General features: G+C 41.2%; 1 protein-coding gene across 3 annotated transcripts in view; it reads left to right on the top strand.

Annotated features, from left to right (window-relative positions):
• Positions 1-18,311, top strand: part of NOL4 (nucleolar protein 4) — an 856,374-nt gene that overhangs the window by 334,675 nt on the left and 503,388 nt on the right. For all 3 annotated transcript variants that reach the window (XM_029591209.1, XM_029591207.1, XM_029591206.1), the window contains exon 2: positions 11,066-11,215. In XM_029591209.1, the coding sequence (XP_029447069.1) occupies positions 11,144-11,215 (72 nt within the window). In that variant the 5' untranslated portion in view covers positions 11,066-11,143. The remainder of the gene's footprint in view (positions 1-11,065; positions 11,216-18,311) is intronic.

The raw sequence follows: 18,311 nt of genomic DNA, 5'->3' as shown, positions 1-18,311 counted from the left end.
GTTACAAATTTTTACTAATAGGTCTGAAATTTCATTTTTGAGTTCCTTCAGAAACCTGGGGTGTATACCATCCGGTCCAGGTGATTTACTACTCTTCAGTTTATAATTCAGGCCTACCACATCTTCTAGGTTCAGTCCATCTGAATCATCACCCATGAAAACCTTCTCTGATACGTGTATCTCCCTAACATCCTCTTCAGTAAACACTGAAGCAAAAAAATAATTTAATCTTTCCGCGATGGCCTTATCTTCTCTAATTGCCCCTTTAACCCCTCGATCATCTAACAGTCCAACTGACTCCCTCACAGGCTTTCTGCTTCTGATATACTTAAAAAAGTTTTACTGTGAGTATTTGCCTCTACGACCAAATTCTCTCTTAGTCTGTCTTATCAATGTCTTACATTTAACTTGCCAACGTTTATGCATTATCCTATTTTCTTCTGTTGGATCCTTCTTCCAATTTTTGAATAAAGATTTTTTGGCTAAAATATCTTCTTTCACCTCCCCTTTTAACCATGCCGGTAATCGTTTTGCCTTCTTTCCACCTTTCTTAATGTGTGGAATACATGTGAACTGTGCTTCCAGGATGGTATTTTTTAACAATGACCATGCCTCTTGCACACGTTTTACCCTTGTAGCTGCTCCTTTCAGTTTTTTTCTATTTTTCTCATTTTATCAAAGTTTCCCTTTTGAAAGTTTAGCACTATAGTGAAAGGGAATTAGGTACCATGGGTGAACCTTGATAGTTTAAATGTAATGATAAGTATATATAATAAGTGCATTGTGTTCCGCGCCCATGGCCATCCACGGGCACGGCCCCCTACCTCCACCGCGGTGGCGACCCGCCGCAACAACTCCTGAATTATTCCCCCCCGGCTGGTGCCCGTCACTCCGGGGCTGGTCCGCAGTCTGGCCGCTGGGTAGGGAGCCGTCCCTGTTCCTCCCTCGCGATGTTCTGCTGGCTTTCCTCCACGGAAGAAATCTAAGATGGCCGCCGCCATCTTTAGGCATGAGGCAGTGCCCCCTTGCTTGATTTAAAGGGACCTGATCCCTTTAATGATACTCACCTGCTTCCAATGATCCAGAGCAGAGGAAGTATATAAGGAGGCTTCCTCTGCTCATTCCTTGACTTGGCAACGTCCTACGTTGGTCAGGTCTGCTTGCTTCGGTGAGTTCCAGTGTCTTGCTTCCTTGTTCCTGTTTCGTCTTGGTGTTCCTGGTTCCTGACTTCGGATTGGCAAGTGGTGATTCTCTGGTGTGTGACTTCAGACTGGTAAGTGGTGATCCCTCGGTGTGTGACCTCGGACTGGTAAGCAACGGCCCTCTGGCACTTGACCTTGGACTTCCTCCTGACCATTATCTCCAAGGGCCCACCTATGTCCCAGCGGCCCAGGTCCCTACGGGCTCCTTCCGGGGGGACCACGGGCTTCCAGGGGTGACGCTCCAGTCAGCCCTTGCACCGAACGTCCATTTCCTTGACCTCTCAAAGGTTCACCTAAGTCCCAGCGGTCCGGGTCCCTACGGGCTCCTCCTGGGGGAACCGCAGACTTCCAGAGGCGGACACACTTCTGTTCCTCGGCGTCACGACTCTTCGTCTGCCTCCACATTCGTCTCTGTCTACAGTGCCGAGGGTCAGCTGGTCACATCTTCTGTTCCTGCCTCGCCTCCCGACGGGAGAACCTACGGATCTTTTCCAAAGGTTTACCATCCTCCCGTCAGCCCAAAGGTTCACAAGCCTGAGCATAACAGTGCATATTATATATACTGTATACTTATGTATTATATGTAGTTATATCATATATCTATCTATCTATCTATATATATATATATATATATATATATATATATATATATGAAACAAAGTTTAATATTTTAAAAGTATGATGTCCAATTACATTTTTTTACAGGATTGCTCTGGATGGATGGTGTGGTCATAATGACTGTTGAATTTAATGATCAAAATCTCAAGGGGTGACTATGGGCCTAAAAGTTAATGGTTGGGGTGGGGAATGGCAGGAAAGAAATCTTGCTGCAGTGTCTGATGAATGAGTCATCTGTGATTTTTGAAGATACAGTAAACCTTAAAAAAATCATAGAATATATAAATATATAAATTAAAAGAAAGCTAATAAGTAAGCAGAGAAGCAATAACACACAAAGGCAAAATTCACAATGAAACGAGTATGTTAGATCAAACTCACATCAATCTGCACACAAAAATGCCTTAAGGAAAATAATCCATTTATTATTATTCTCCAAAGTTACCGAGCAGGCAGTCGTAGAGGCTTAGAAAAAGATTAGAGTCCGTTTTGAAATACAGAATCAGTCCCCCAACAAGGGCTGTGTTTCGTTGGAAGCTGCATCAGGAGGGGCAGCATAGACCACAAGGGTCTTTAAAAGTGATCATACACATGCAATCTTTCAAAAGTGCATGTGAGTTATGCACTGAGACTGCCATCTCATTGGTTTAAGGTAATCTCTTAAGTGGCTTACTTCATTACTAAATACTTAAAGGTAAATTTTAAAAGGGATGCGCCGATTTTATAATATGTGCGTGCAAGGGGGGTATTTTGTAATAAACGCGAGGTGACGCGATCAGGCCTTTGCCTAGTTCCCTCCCAGTCTGCTCCTATCCTTCTTCCCTTTTCCCCTGTCTGCCCTAACCCCTAATCCCCATCTAACTAATCAAATCTTTTTTGTTTTCTAACTTAGCTCAGGAGATGAAGTAAGTTGTGTGCGCTGGCCAGCTGCTAGTGCGCACTTCACTGGGACAGCGCCTAATGCTGCTGTCCCAGCCGACTCCCAATCTGCCCAGACCTTTGCCCTCGGCCCTCCCCCGGCCTGCCCCCTTTTTAAAAGCCTGGTACTTCACCGCATAATGGGAGATATGCGCGTGGCCGAGCCATTCTGGAAATGCATTTGGCGCACACACGGCCCGGCCACACGCATATCTCCTGCGATTTGCACACTGAGCTTAGTGTAGAAACTGCAAAGAATTCACTAGAACCTATATAGTAAACATACTATACCAAAAAAGCACTAACTCCAAAAAATCAAACAGCAGCAACCTATATGTGAAAAGTTAACACTGAAATATTACATCTGACCATATAACATCAATATACCTCTTATTAGAAAAACAGAATAAGCTGGGCTGTTACAGATCCCTACACAGAATCCACACACTAGCACAATGCCTCTTCTTGGTCATACATGCAGAACACAGATTATCAAATGCAAAATATATGACCATAAATTAGAAATAGAAAAACACAGACTAATGTTGAATTCTTTGTTATGCTGTCCACTTCATCTTCAGTCCTTCCCTCCTGTTCCCTGCAGACAGAAGGGGAGGAGGTCACTAAAATGAGGGGAGGGGCTGGATTAGGCAGCAGAGTAGCTATTCCTTGTTTTGCATTTTCTGCTTCTGGCTCTCCCCCTCCCCTCCTGTTCCTGAGTAATCTGCTGTTTCTGTCTGTGGTTTTATTATGTTATATGCTTTTATCATGTCATATGGTGTTTTTATTATTTGTATTACATTGAATATTTATTTTATATTTATTGTATGTTTGTTGTATGTTGACTGTGTTTCACCTTGGGCAGTTATTGGAAAGGCAAGCAACAAAAATGAATCAATAAATAATATTGAATATGTTTTTATTAGATAACTTAATACATTTGTGGCATGCATTCGAGATCTGTGTTCATTATATCAGTTAGTGCACACATTTTTGCACTAGCCTGAGAAAACATTGATTAATAAATCTAACAGAATGCACAGCTGTATGGATGAAATAGATAATGGGAAAACCATTGCCATAATTTAGATTTCGTGAAGAATGAAGTTAAATTAGGGTCATTATCTGTAAGTTTCCATGAGGAACACTTCAGTTTAGATCAAATCAGTCTGGCCTTGGAGCTTCACAGTTCCCCAGCGATGACAGTGGAACTGGCAAGGTTTTAATGAGATAATTTCAATAAAAACTGCACCTTTCTATTTACTTATAGTTCTATCTTTTAAGAAAGAGCTGAACATTAACACCAAACATGACAAATGTGTACAACGGTTTCAGCTGAGCAGATCAAACATGCACAACTGAATCTCCATATAAACCTCTAAACCATGTTATAAATTGTAAATCTTTTACTTTTCGCCTGCTAGGTTCCTCCTTTCTTCTTTTTTTCTGTCAGCTCAGTCAGAACCTGTGCTAGGATTCTGCTGCCACTATCTTCATTTTCACAACTATCCAGAGATTTGTTTTTTCCCCATTTAAATAGCCTCTACCCTCCCACTGTTCCTAATCTGGTCAATACAGTAACGGTCCTGGGGCCAGGAGCCATGCAATAGGGCCCTTTCCAGACCCCCTGTACCCTGGGCTCTAAATCCAGCCATTGGCTGTTGCCCTTAATGATGACCATGATTACTTCTACCCCTCCCCCACGCTCCTAGGGGCTGTGAATGCTTTCCTTCACGGGACCCTCAGCCCCAGGCAACTCAGGGTGCAGAACGCCCGATCTGGGACTCGAACTGGGGTGCTCTGCATATGGCAGCCCCGGGCCACCTGGCCAGTCCAATTGTAAATCATTTCAAACAATATCATGAATAGCTGTAAAGAATTAGCAGGCTAATTAGAACCACACTCATACTATAATAGTGGGAGGGGCAGGAAATATCCCGTAAATGCTCAGCAGCACACCCACATAAAAGGAGACAAACAATAGTTAACAATTATGTTTAGTTTAGACATAGAACAACAACAGCAAATCCCCCACACAAATATGAAAGAACAAAAGGATAAAGAGAGACAAAAATTCAATCTGTTGGATAAACAAACAAAAAAAAAAATCATGCACACAGAGACCGCCTTTTCAAGAAAATTATTCTCTTTCGAGAGGAATGTGGATAGAAAATGGAAAACAAATTAAAGCTAAAAACATTATCATGGTCTGCAACTGTTAATTTTGCAACTCTGTTCTTCAATTCCATAAAAAGTTGGTTAACACACAACAGTCTCGCCCAAACTCTTAAAAAACAGAAATTCTTATCCTCGGTCTCTGTTTGCAAAATGAGGTCCCTGACTCTCTCTGTTTTCAAAATAAATTAAAGCTCCAACAAAGTACAGTATGTAACCTAAGGCTTCACGCTGGATCAACACCTTTCCTTAACACCGCACACTTCCATTGTCATCCAAAATTGTTTCGCAAAGTTAAAACTACTTAGACATTTAACACCATTTCTAAGCATTTCCGATTTGAGAACTGTACTCCAGTCTTTTGTTTTTTTCATCAAGCAATTACTGCAACTCTTTATATACTGGTCTTTCACGATGCTCGGTCGCAGCTCTACAAATCATCCAAAATTCTGCTAACTGGCTCCAAGGCCTACGCACTCATCACTCCTATATTATTCAGTTTGCACTGGCTTCCTGTTCCATCGCTCATGATGCAGTGCAGATTATTCATTATTTGTTATACCATCGCACTTCCCCATGGATAAGTGCAGCACTTACAACATATACACCAAGCCGCTCCCTCCGGTCTTCTAGCCAGCTCCTCTTGGAGATTCGTTCCCACAGGTTTGCCAGACTTGACTCAGCAAGAGAAACAGCCTTTTCCATTCTCTGGCCCCCTCACAGGAGGAATTCATTACCTCTGCAGTTACGTATTATTGAAGACTCTAAAGAATTCAGAAAAGCCCAGAAGACTTTCCTGTTTAACATCGAACTTACAGATCTAATACAGGAACCGGATTCTTAACAGAAGCCTTTCATTTTTACCCAGCACACCAGTACGATCTCTCATCCAGGATACTTTGTAATTCTCCTGCATTAGGATTTTTGTTTGTCAGCTGTTTCTGTTTTCTGGTTATTGTTTTACTTGTGTTTATAATGTATGTAGTATTGTACCCGACCATGAACTCTGGAGGGAGTGGGATAGAAGTCATTTTAAATAAATAACGGGATGATTTTAAACACCCCCCCCCCCCCCGCGCGCAAAATACGGGGGTTATGCGTTTGGCCGGGCCTTGCGTACGCTGCGCGCATTTTAGAAGAGGCCTGGACACGTGCATAATACTTGTAACACGCATAAGAGCCGGGCCTCCATGAGGGGGCGGTCCCGGGGGTGGGGAGGGGCAGTCCAGGGGGCGGAGCGGGAAGGGGCCGGGTGGCGGGCCGGGACAGCACCATTCATCACTATCTCGGAGCCTCGAACGCCGGCAGGCGTTCGCAAGTTACTTCAGGTCAGGCCCTGAAGTAACTTGTAGAAGAAAAGGTAAAACAAAAAAAAAAGGTAAGTTAGAGGGTGGGTAGGAGAGGGGAAGGGGAAGGGAGGTTGGGGTAGCGGGTAGGAAGTTCCCTTCCAGTCTGCTCCTAAATTGGAGCACTCTGGGAGGGAACTGGAGGAGCCCCGATCTCGTCGCCGCATGAATTTCCATATTTTTACCCCCACCTTGCGTGCGCCGCCCGCACATATGAGCGTGGATTATAAAATCCAGCGCATATGTGTGCACAGCCCACATATTTTATAACATGCGCGCAGCAGTGCACGCATGTTATAAAATCGGCGTGTCCATGTGCGCACGCCGGGTAGCGTGCGCACATGGACGAGCGTGCACGCGTTTTAAAATCTACCCTTAAATACATATTTTTCTTATGTTTTCTTCATTTATTTTCAGTCATAAATTGAACAACAAACGTGGGACTTTAATCAATAAGGACTTTTATAACCTAGAAAAAAATCCATAGAGGCTAACTTTCAAACTAATGGGCCGGATTTTAAAAGCCTTACGTAGGGGGGTTACGTGCACCGGGCCTATTTTAAAAAGGCCCGGCGATGCACATAAAGCCCCAGGACACGTGTAAGTCCCGGGGCTTGCAAAAAGGGGTGGGGTGGGGCTTGGGCAGTCAGGGGTGCTCCGGGGCAGGGCGGTGGTGGGGCCAGAGGCCTCCGACACAGCGGCCATTGCTGCTGTGTTGGAGGATCACATGCCGGCAGGCACAAAAATTAAAACAAGGGTCGGGGGGTTAGAGTAGGGCTAGAGGGGGGAAAGGTTAGGGGAAGGGGTGGGAAGGTCAAGCTAGGGGGAAGGGAACGGGGGAAGGTAGTGCGGCTTGGCGCGTGCAAGGGGGTGCACAATTGTGCACCCCCTTGCACGCGCCTACCCCTGATTATGTAACTTGCGTGTGCCTGCGCGTGCAAGTTATAAAATCGGGTGTACATGTATGCGCGCCGGGTAGTGCGCGCACTTATACACCCGTGCGCACCCTTTTAAAATCTACCCCAGTGTGCACAACGGCATATAGTGCCTGTATGGCAGCACACAGATGTACGATAGTATTTTAGCACTTAATAAATCAGATATGTGCATTTTATGAAATATGTGTATCTTATCCTCAAAACATGTGCGAATGTACGCTTGTATGAACACATTCAATGCACTGAAAGTGCAAACTTTTCCTACCTATTTTAAAAAATTAGATGCAAGTATACTTTACGCAGAAAAATAAAGTAGGCCTTATTTGTAAATTGGTTTGTTTTAAAACTTGATCATGTAATTGAAATTACCAGTTTTACCAACTACTCCACCAGTTCTCCCAGTTCCTTCTCCAGGTCATGGAGACCCTCCAGGTTCTTCAACCTGAATTCTCCACAGTTCACCCAAACCTCCTACTCGACCAATAGTGCATAAACACGTTTAATATTATTTACACAAGATAATAAGCAGGTGTAAAATTAAGCACGTAAACTGGAAATAGACACACGCGTCTTTTAAAATAGAAACTTGCACGCATAAATGTTGGCCCTGCCCTCAAACGCCTTAGACTGCCTCCTTTTTCCACGTATCTCTGTGCGTGCAAAAGCAAAAGTACGCATGAATATTTGCTGCTTATAAAATAGCATGCATGCGAGTAGATGCTGCTTATATGTGTGTATATGCTACTTATGCAACACTTTGAACATTCACTACTTATTGAATAAGGGCCTCTGTGTTATCTGTTGCTGGTGAGATGTTATAACTCATTCATGCCTTCACTTGTCTGTAAATTTTCATACTGCATTTGTATCATGCATCACAGAATTTCTGAGTGTCATTACTATCAAGTAGATTTCAACTCTTTAGTCCATCTACACATTTAAAAAAAAAATTGAAATGTAATTTTTAGTCCTGCAGAGTGTATATTTATTGTTGAAGCAGTTAAAGTTCTGGTTGTGTATATTATATAACTGTCCTCTCCATGGGCCTAGAGTTGCCTGTAGTTGAACAAAAAGCATTTTAAAGGTAAATGGAGAATGTACTTGAATCTCCTATTCAGAGGACAAGAGGACTTATTCTTGAAAGACAGTGTTGAAAAAAAAAAAGTTCATTTTGTATTGGAAAAAGGACTGACCCTTCCCATGATGGATCCTTGGCAGGTCTGTCAGCCAGGTGGCTAATGATATATCGAACTCCACTGCTAGGTTTCTCTTCCAGCTGCCTTGATACTCTCATGCCCCTCCTCTCCTAGTTTCGCTTCATGGTCAGGTCCTGCACACTGTTCAAACTTCCAGTTTTCACTTAATACTTACATTTATGGCCTGGCTGACTCTTTATCTTCCTACTTTTTATTCAGCGCTGCTCTGCTTCACACCCTCCCTGATCCCAAGCTCCTGCATTGTCTTTGTATCCCTCGTACTAAGTAGGCCTCCTCTCGCAGTTACTCCTTTAGCATACGGTGCTCCCCTTCCCATCTGGTTCTCATCAGGATGCTCATGCACTTTAGAAACAAATAGCAGGTAAGGAACGCAAGGCCTAACCAGTCTGCCCATTCCTGATGCAACACTGCAGGTTTTCCCCTGGTCCTTCTCCCTAGTGTCCTCTCACCGGAATAAATCACCTCCTGATATTCAACGGGCTCCTTTGCTAATTCTCCTCCGGTCCAGATTGACTTTTTTTCACCCCCTCATTTATGATGTATGGTTTGTTTTGTTAGCATCCAGATAAGAGAAATGTTGGAGCAGAGAAAATGTTGGCTGTTAAAGTCCATTGAGTCTGCCCAGTTTTGTTCCTGGCGCTTGCCGTATAACCTAGTCGGTCTCTGAGATCCTTTGCATTTATCTCATGCTGACCTTTGTGCTATAATTGTCAGGGGCCCTAGGCAATATATAACTAAATAACCCCCTAGAGTACTTGCACATTTTCTAATCATGTCTAAATGTTTGTTGAGCTCCCCCCATATCATTTCCAGTGCACTAGTGTGTGGTACATGTGTTTATATGTGACCCTGCTCCCCCCGCCTCAAGGGTGATCAGTTCTCCAAATCAATTAATAATATTCTTCTGCTAGGCCAATAAGCGCTTATGATTTATGACTTAATATGTATGACTAGCTCTGCCTAGGAGACAGCAGCTGTGTTGATGGACCCTTGAACACCCAAGGAAGATGATCACAGTTTGCTGGCAGTTGCTTCAGGTAGATATTTGGCTTGGATATCAGTATAACTGGCAGCACTTAATTTTCTTGAGATGTGTTGAGTTCAGATACAAGGAACATGCTAATTAATATCCTAGAAGCCCTGATATAGGGAAACTGCTTGCTACTGTAGTGGTGGTAAACTGTTTGGTTTCTATACTACCCTTTAAGTAAACTCTCTGTGAAAACGTTTGGTAAAATTGTGTTTGTGGGCCTATGCACAGTGTTGCAAAGCTGCAGTAGAAGGTACGTGCTGGCAGTTAATGGCCTGGTACTGCTGAAGGTTGCAGCACAACATGGGGCAGTAACAAGAGGAAATACCTGGTGCCAAGTTTGTACTATTATACATCTCACTCTGGGTTGACAAAAGACAAAGCTAAAATAATATTCCTTTAACTGAAAACTGTTTTAGAAGCATCGCTCTGAACATTTTGTTTATGCCCGAGGTTGTCACCAGTCAGATAATGGGCGTCTGAAGTAAACAAAATATTCAGTATCAGCCTTTCAGAATGCAGGATTTCCAATCCATGAGGTTTATAATATATGTTAGTCTTCATTTATGGTAAAGTTTCATTTATCTTGCTTAGAGGGGTTTCTTTCTGGTATGTGATCAGTTTTTCTCATGAGGCACTATAGCACATTTTTTTGTAAGTCAGTAGACTAGTAGTATTACTACTTTTTAAATAACATCAAGTTTTTCTATACTACATTTTTGTGTACTATAATCTGTTGTGGTATGGTTATCCTGTGGGTTTTTTATTTATTCATTAATAGCTGTTCTTGGTTTTTGTTTAAATATTTTATTCTGTGTTGATTTTGTGTCTCCTTGCTCACTGGTTTGATTTTTTTTTTTTTTTTTTTTATTACTAAGCACACTTTTTGAGATCAGTTTTTTAAACGGAAGTGTTTGGAAAAACCCAGGGGAATTGAAAGACTGAGAACTGATCTCACATTGTTCCCAGAGAAATCGATGATCAGGTTTGATAACTTAGCATGCTGCATGTGCTGCTGTCACAATGATTGAGAGTTTTGAGTCCTGAATAGTGCACCTGCATGAATTAGAGGTGTACACAAGCAGCACTGGCCAGGCGGTAATACGTACAAAAATGGTGGACTGACACAGATGTGAAACTTTTGAATAATTACCATCTTTTTAGGAAGGCAGTTTGAAGCCTTGGAGATGGTGTTTCTGCTCACAGGTTTGAAACTTTTTGCAAATTCAGCCATTCTTTTCGGAACATGTGTGAATTAAATCAGTTGGAGCTAAAAAAAAAAATTAAATGGAAAAAAAAAAAAGAAAAACAGTTAAGCAGATGGAATGCTTAAATGAGTAGCTTAGTATAAAAATAAATGAGAGATAATGAAAAGCTATTCTCCATAGATTGTGTCAGTTCAAATGACCATCCTGTTTGAACAGCGCCATTCTAAGGTGATCCTGGGGAATGTTTAATACTTTGCTCATTAACTTGTCAAGTATTCTTCTAGGCTGATCAATTTCAATTCCAACTAGAAGGGACTTTGTTGCATCATTTTTCCCCAAAAGGGGGTTGTTTTACTTGCTGATCATAATTTACCTATTCATTCTCCATTTCTCGTTATCTCTTTTTTCTGCAGGATGGAGTAGGTGTAGATGAAAAGCTATCTTTAAGGAGGGTGGCTGTGGTGGAAGATTTCTTTGACATTATCTATTCCATGCACGTGGAAACTGGACCTAATGGGGAACAAATCAGAAAACATGCCGGGCAAAAGAGAACTTACAAAGCAGTAAGTATAAAAATAAATGCATGAGCAAATTTCATGAAACTCACCCAAAAAGCCCTTCTGTGCTGCTTGTGAATTCAATTTAAATATCTTGCTGCACATTTATATCTTTCTACCCACCAGTTGATCAAATCACCTACTTAGATATATATTTTTTCCTGCTGCTATGCATTATGATAAGACTATGTGAGTGGCCATGCAGTGCAGCACTGTACTGTTCAAAGCACACCATAAAGTCACACGAAAATGCTGCAGTGTAGCAACATATTTTCTATTGGCATCTACACAGGGAAGAATTAAAGTTGAATGTTTTATTGCGCTAAATGGCTTTGTGGAAACCTAACTTGGCCCAGTTTAATTCCACTGTTCATTAGTAAATAGCAGAAACTTTAATACTGATTACAGTCTAAAACTAGAAGATCTAATAGATTTCTTTCTCAGATCCAAGTCCTTATTTCATTTCAGCAAAATGACATGCAGTTTTATTTTTGGAATTGCTTTTTCTTTTATACATGGTGCATTACTTGGGTTCATGTTTTGACACCCTGCTTCATGGAAAACTGGTTAAATCTTTCATTTTTTTACTTCCTGTATTTCACAGAAAATGTGAGGGTTTTTTTTGTGTTTCATATATGTATATGTATTTGTCTGGGGCCCAAGAATAGGGGAAGGACAGGGGAGGATATACTTTTACCTGGATATACTTTGCCGAGGGGCAAAAACTCATAATAAAAACTTTAAAAAATATATCCGAAGCAACCTGTGAGGGAGTCGGTTGGACCATTAGATGACCAAGAGGTTAAAGGGGCTCTTAGGGAAGATAAGACCATTGCAGAAACACTAAATGAATTCTTTGCTTTTGTGTTTACTAATGAGGATGTTGGGGAGATACCAGTTCCAGAGATGATTTTCAGGGGTGATGAGTCAGATGAACTGAATCAAATCACTGTGAACCTGGATCATGTAGTAGGTCAGACTGACAAGCTGAAGAGTAGCAAATCACCTGGACCAAATGGTATGCACCCCAGGGTTCTGAAGGAACTAAACAATGAAATTTCAGATCTATTAGTTAAAATGTGTAACCTATCATTAAAATCATCCATTGTACCTGAAGACTGGAGGGTGGCCAATGTAACCCCAATATTTAAAAAGGGCTCCAGAGGCGATCCAGGAAACTACAGACCAGTGAGCCTGACTTCAGTGCCGGGAAAAATAGTGGAAACTATTCTAAAGATCAAAATCACAGAACATATAGAAAGACATGGTTTAATGGAATACAGTCAAAATAGATTTACCCAAGGGAAGTCTTGCCTCACAAATCTGCCTCATTTTTTTGAAGGGGTTAATAAACATGTGGATAAAGGTAAACTGGTAGATGTAGTGTATTTGGATTTTCAGAAAGCGTTTGGCAAAAATCCTCGTGAGAGGCTTCTAAGGAAACTGAAAAGTCATGGGATAGGTGGTGATGTCCTTTCATGGATTACAAACTTGTTGAAAGAGGAAACAGAGAGTAGGATTAAATGGTTAATTTTCTCAGGGGAAAAGGGTAAACAGTGGAGTGCCTCAAGGATCTGTACTTGGACTGGTGCTTTTCAATATATATATAAATGATCTGGAAAGGAATAACGACGAGTGAGGTAATCAAATTTGCAGATGATACAAAATTATTCAGAGTAGTTAAATCACAAGTGGATTGTGATAAATTGCAGGAGGATCTTGCAAGACTGGAAGACTGGGCATCCAAATGGCAGAAGAAATTTAATGTGGATAAGTGCAAGGTGATGCATATAGGAAAAATAATCCATGCTTTAGTTGCACGATTTTAGATTCCATATTAGGAGCTACCCCCAGGAAAAAGATCTATGTATCATAGTGGATAATACATTGAAATCATCAGCTCAGTGTGCTGCAGCAGACATAAAACAAATAGGATGTTAGGAATTATTAGGACGGAATAGTGAACAAAACGGAAAATGTCATAATGCCTCTGTATCACTCCATGATGAGTCTGCAACTTGAGTATTGTGTACAATTCTGGTCGCTGCATCTGAAAAAAGATATAGTTGCGATGGAGAAGGTACAGAGAAGGGTGAACAAAATGATAAAGGTGGTGGAACACCTCCCCTATAAGGAAAGGCTAAAGAGGTTAGGGCTATTCAGCTTGGAAAAGAGACGGCTGAGGGGGGATATGATAGATGTCTTTGAAATTGTGAGAGGTCTAGAATGGGTAAATGTGAATCAGTTATTTATTCTTTCGGATAATAGAAGGACTAGAGGGCACTCCATGAAGTTAACAAGTAGCACATTTAAAACTAATCAGAGAAAGTTCTTTTTCACTCAACGCACAATTAAGCTCTGGAATTTGTTGCCAGAGGATGTGGTTAGTGCAGTTTGTGTAGCTGGGTTCAAAAAAGGTTTGGATAAGTTCATGGAGGAGAAGTCCATTATCTGCTATTAATCAAATTGTCTTAGAGAATAGCCACTGCTATTACTGGCATCAGTAGCATGGGATCTACTTAGTGTTTGGGTACTTGCCAGATACTTGTTGCCTGGATTGGCCACTGTGGAAACAGGATTCTGGGCTTGATGGACCCTTGGTCTGACCCAGTATGGCAATTTCTTATGTTCTTATGGGAACCAGAGGTCTAGGAGAGCCTGGCTCAGGCTGCAACCTTACTGGTAGATTTTAAAACTCCTATGTGCATCAAAGCAGGGAGAAACACGCGGTGACTCAGTGCGCTGCGTGCCGTGCCGTGCAGATTTTGAAAGCTGTGCATATCTCCCGATTTTATGTGCATAAGGGTTGGGGCGTGGGCGTGATCTGGGCGAGACATGCACCATGAAGTCTGCGCATAAGTGTTTACATGCACAAGCACGCGCCAGGATCCCCTACCACATAACTTTACTTCTGCTATGAACGACGTGTAAGTCATGTAACAAAAAAAATTAGACTAGTCAGTGAAGTTTTAAAGCTCGGGGCTAATGGGATAAAAGGGAGGCAAGTTAGCTAGGGGGTTTAGGAAGTCCTCTCCTTTATTGGGCCAGACTGGGAACAAACTGGGAAATTGCTTTGTCGTGAATATCTACTAAAATTTCCCCCACTTACACTCTCGAGTCACCATAATCGCACAGATGCACGTGTCAAGATAAAATCGTGCCCACTTGTACACACGTATAGCCGATTTTATAATATGCGTGCGTATACGCCGCTCATATATGCACACGTTATAAAATGGCCACGTCCATGTGTGCACGCTGGCAAATGTGCGCACATGTGCGACAGCGCAAGGGTCCTAAATGTTGCTTCTTATTGCCATAAGAAGAAAAACTAAGGTTCAAATGTAGGTCATACTTGAGGATATTTCTGGAAAGCTATGTGAAATATCCAAGCTGCAAGCTTTTCTGGAGCCAGTCAAAATCAGAACAAGCAGCATTAGGATCAGTGAGTTGCTGGCTGGCCCCGGCCCCTGGTGTAGAACAGAGAAAACATGCTTGTGCAGTTAATTCTAGTACTTGTAGATTGAGAGACAGACAGATTTATGCTGCCCTGTATGACATGCTCTTACAAGAACTACAAGTCCCAGAATCACTCAGACATAATGATAGAGAAGGGAGGGACAAAGTGTGATATAAGCAGGAAGGGACATTGATATGAGATTTCCAGGGATACTGGAAGCTATCAGTTTCGTTGGTAGAATTTAGATTTGGTGGTCTAAATATTTCACAGAGAAGACCTGAAACGGATAGGAAAGAGTGCCTGAAAGGAAAGGATATACCGGTATATTTTTATTTACACACAACAGAGAGCCAGAAACTTAAGGAAATTAAAGAAAGGGAACTAAAAAGAAGCTAAAGGATATAAATCCATCCTCCAGTTATTCAAAACTGACAAGGCCTTTCTGCAGTCTAGCACAGGCAATATATTAACTAGAAAAGTAAATGAATAAAAGCAAGATGGACATTATGTTAATATGGAGACTATGTCGGTGGCAACTAATGATGGAGAAAAGCTGCCAAATGCATCATGTGAGTCCAACTTAATACTTTCAAACGATAGTCAGGTAATATCACCATTAACACCATTCAGATGAAGGCTTAAAAACAGGAGAGAATAGTACTACACTGATTCTACAGTATGTTGGCAAAAAGTGAAAAATGTTCACCTAATATGAAAAATGGCAAAAGCTATATAATGAACATAATGAACACTGGCTACTGCCAGTTGAAGGGATTTTAGCAGTCACTGTCAGGTGGACATAGAGTAGACAGTGAAATTCAAAAACAATATTAACAGAAGAAAAAAGATGGAAAGAAATATTGTAAATATTGTTGGATGTTACCTTATATCTTGCTCTAAGGTTAGCCTTCCAAGGAGATAATAATCTGATAAGTGACCCATAAATTGGCAACTTTCTTGAAACTGTTGAGCTAATTGCTCATTATCGGGCTGATACAGTAGCGCACCGTTAGCCCGCGTTTGGATGCGCGTTTTCGACGCGCTAGCTTTACCCCTTATTCAGTAAGGGGTAATAGCGCGTCGAAAACACGCATCCAACCCCCCTGAAACTAATAGCGCCCGCAACTTGCAAATACATGTTGATGGCCCTATTAGTTATTCATGCGTGATCCAGAAAGCAAAATGTGCAGCGAAGCCACACATTTTACTTTCAAAAATTAATGCCTGCCCAAATGCTGTCGTTAATTTCTGCCGGCGCCGGTGAAGTGTACAAAAAAGCAGAAAAAACTGCTTTTCTGTACACCCTCCAACTTAATATCATAGTGATATTAAGTTGGAGGCCCCAAAAATTAAAAAAAAATTTTTTAAATCGGCCCATGGGTCGGAAGACGGATGCTCAATTATGCCGGCGTCCATTTTCCGAACCCATGGCTGTCTGCGGGTTTGAGAACTGATGCCGGCAAAATTGAGCGTCGGCTGTCAAACTCGCTGACAGCCGCCGCTTCTGTCAAAAAAGAGGCGCTAGGGATGCGCTAGTGTTCCTAGCGCCTCTTTTTACCGCGGGCCCTCATTTGCATACTAAATCGCTCTCTCGTGACTTTTACTGTATCGGCCAGCAGTACGTCTGAGCATTTAGCCAAAATCAAACAGAAGCAAATAGAAGGCAAAATGATAAAAGGACAGGCTCATTACCTCTCATGGTCAGTTGGAATTTATTTATTGAATTATGTGGTAAGAGTGCACAGAAGGCTATCCTTGTAGAGAGAGAATAAGCCATTTATATTCTATTGAATTATTCTATCATATGTCATTCTACTCCTGATGTCTCTTGCTAAGAGCATGTATTGATATTTCAGTTTGTAGTTCACATCAAAGATACTGACATGTTTAACATTAAAGAGAGTTTTTGAGTTTATAAACTCTGGTTTAGAAAATGGAGACTAGATAGTTGAAATGCTTATCTATTTATTTTAAATATTGATATCCCACCTATATACAATACTAGGTGGGTTGCAGTAAAAACAATCATACTAAAAATAACTTCATAATAATAATCAATATCACACAAACATAAAATACTTGTATCATAATAAAAAAGAATATCACATAAAACAATCTACAATAAGCAACCACAATTAACAAATGAAAACAATTATAAATTCATCAATAAAAGTACATAAAACAAACATCAATTTAATTTTTGCCATGCACATATCTCATCTAAAAAGCAACTGAATCAATATATGGTGCATTGATTTGCCTTTTGCCTTTAAAGTCGATTTGACACATTTATTAGCCAGTTAATAAAGTAAAACCTAAATGTAATATGCAAATGCAAAAAATACAAATGTTAAAATCAGCAAAAATTAATATCTAAGTCTTTTAAGGTCTGTTGATAAAAATATGCTTTTAAGAGTTTCAGGAATCTAAGTAGAGACTCTTCTCACTTAAGTTCTTCAGGTAGTTCATTCCAGAAACATAGGCCAACTTCATAGAACAGTCTCTTGATTCCGCCAGTCTTACTTGTTTGAAAAATGGTATTGCCATTACTTATCCAGATAAGTTCAAATTTGTGCAGCTTGTGGTTTTTACATAGAAGAGCATGCTCACACACCTTTGCATTCATATTTTATTATTATTATTTATTTTCTTTTGTATACTAACATTCGTTGGAGTACATCACATCGGTTCACATTATAACAGGTGTGATAGCATGGCAGGGGTGTCATGCTATTTATACATTGTAACCTTAAACCTTAATGGGTCAACATAGAACAAGAGTAACAATATAAATTAAGCATAGGAAGTTGAGGGAGTCAGAGGTTGAACTGGGCTAGGGGGGCCTCTTCAAAAAATAAACTATGTTACAGTATATACAAAGTGGCATGAGACAGTAATGGAGTACACAGTGTGGCGTGTAAACGATATATATCTTGTGATTAAGGAGCCTTGGGGGGGGAGTATGGTAGGGGTGGGGTGAGGGGGGTTAGCCTGTGTGTTGGTAGGCTTTGTGGAATAGCCATGTCTTCAATTGTTTTTTAAACGATTGGGTGAAGGGTTCCAGTCTGAGTTGGGAGGGTAGCTTGTTCCAGAGGGTGGGGCCAGCTACTGAGAAAGTATGTTGTCTGGTGGAGGTAAGGCGGGCTAGTTTTGTGTGGGGGATGGCAAGCAGGCCTGTGTTTTGGGACCGCAGGTTTCTCTGGCAATCGTGGTTTTGTGAAGGAGCAGCCAGATCTCTCACAAACACCAATCGCTCATCACACATCACCCCCATCCTGAAAAAACTCCACTGGCTCTCCATAACGCACAGGTCACAATATTTTATAACCTGTGCATATCATTTGCGCAGGTTATAACATTCTGTAGCAACTTTGCGCGTACCCATCTACATGTGTAGATGGGTATGCGCAAGCAGCTTTGAAAGTTGTCCTCCCTGGTACTATACCTTCATTTAAAGACATGCTCACAAAGTTTGATAAAAAATGTCTTAAATCATTTCTCATATTGATAAAGGGCAGTGGGAATCATTCATATTAGCGATAACCCCTGTCATTTCTTTCATCATGAAATTGCTCCCATCCAATACGTTCCATAAAAACATAATTATCTGGGACTAATGAGCAGTGATTAAATTGCTGGACT

This window comes from Rhinatrema bivittatum, chromosome 2, assembly GCF_901001135.1.
Source record: "Rhinatrema bivittatum chromosome 2, aRhiBiv1.1, whole genome shotgun sequence".
NCBI classification, from domain to species: Eukaryota; Metazoa; Chordata; class Amphibia; order Gymnophiona; family Rhinatrematidae; genus Rhinatrema; species Rhinatrema bivittatum.
The sequence above is the reverse complement of the archived record's forward strand: the minus strand, read 5'-3'. Positions and strand labels throughout refer to the sequence as shown.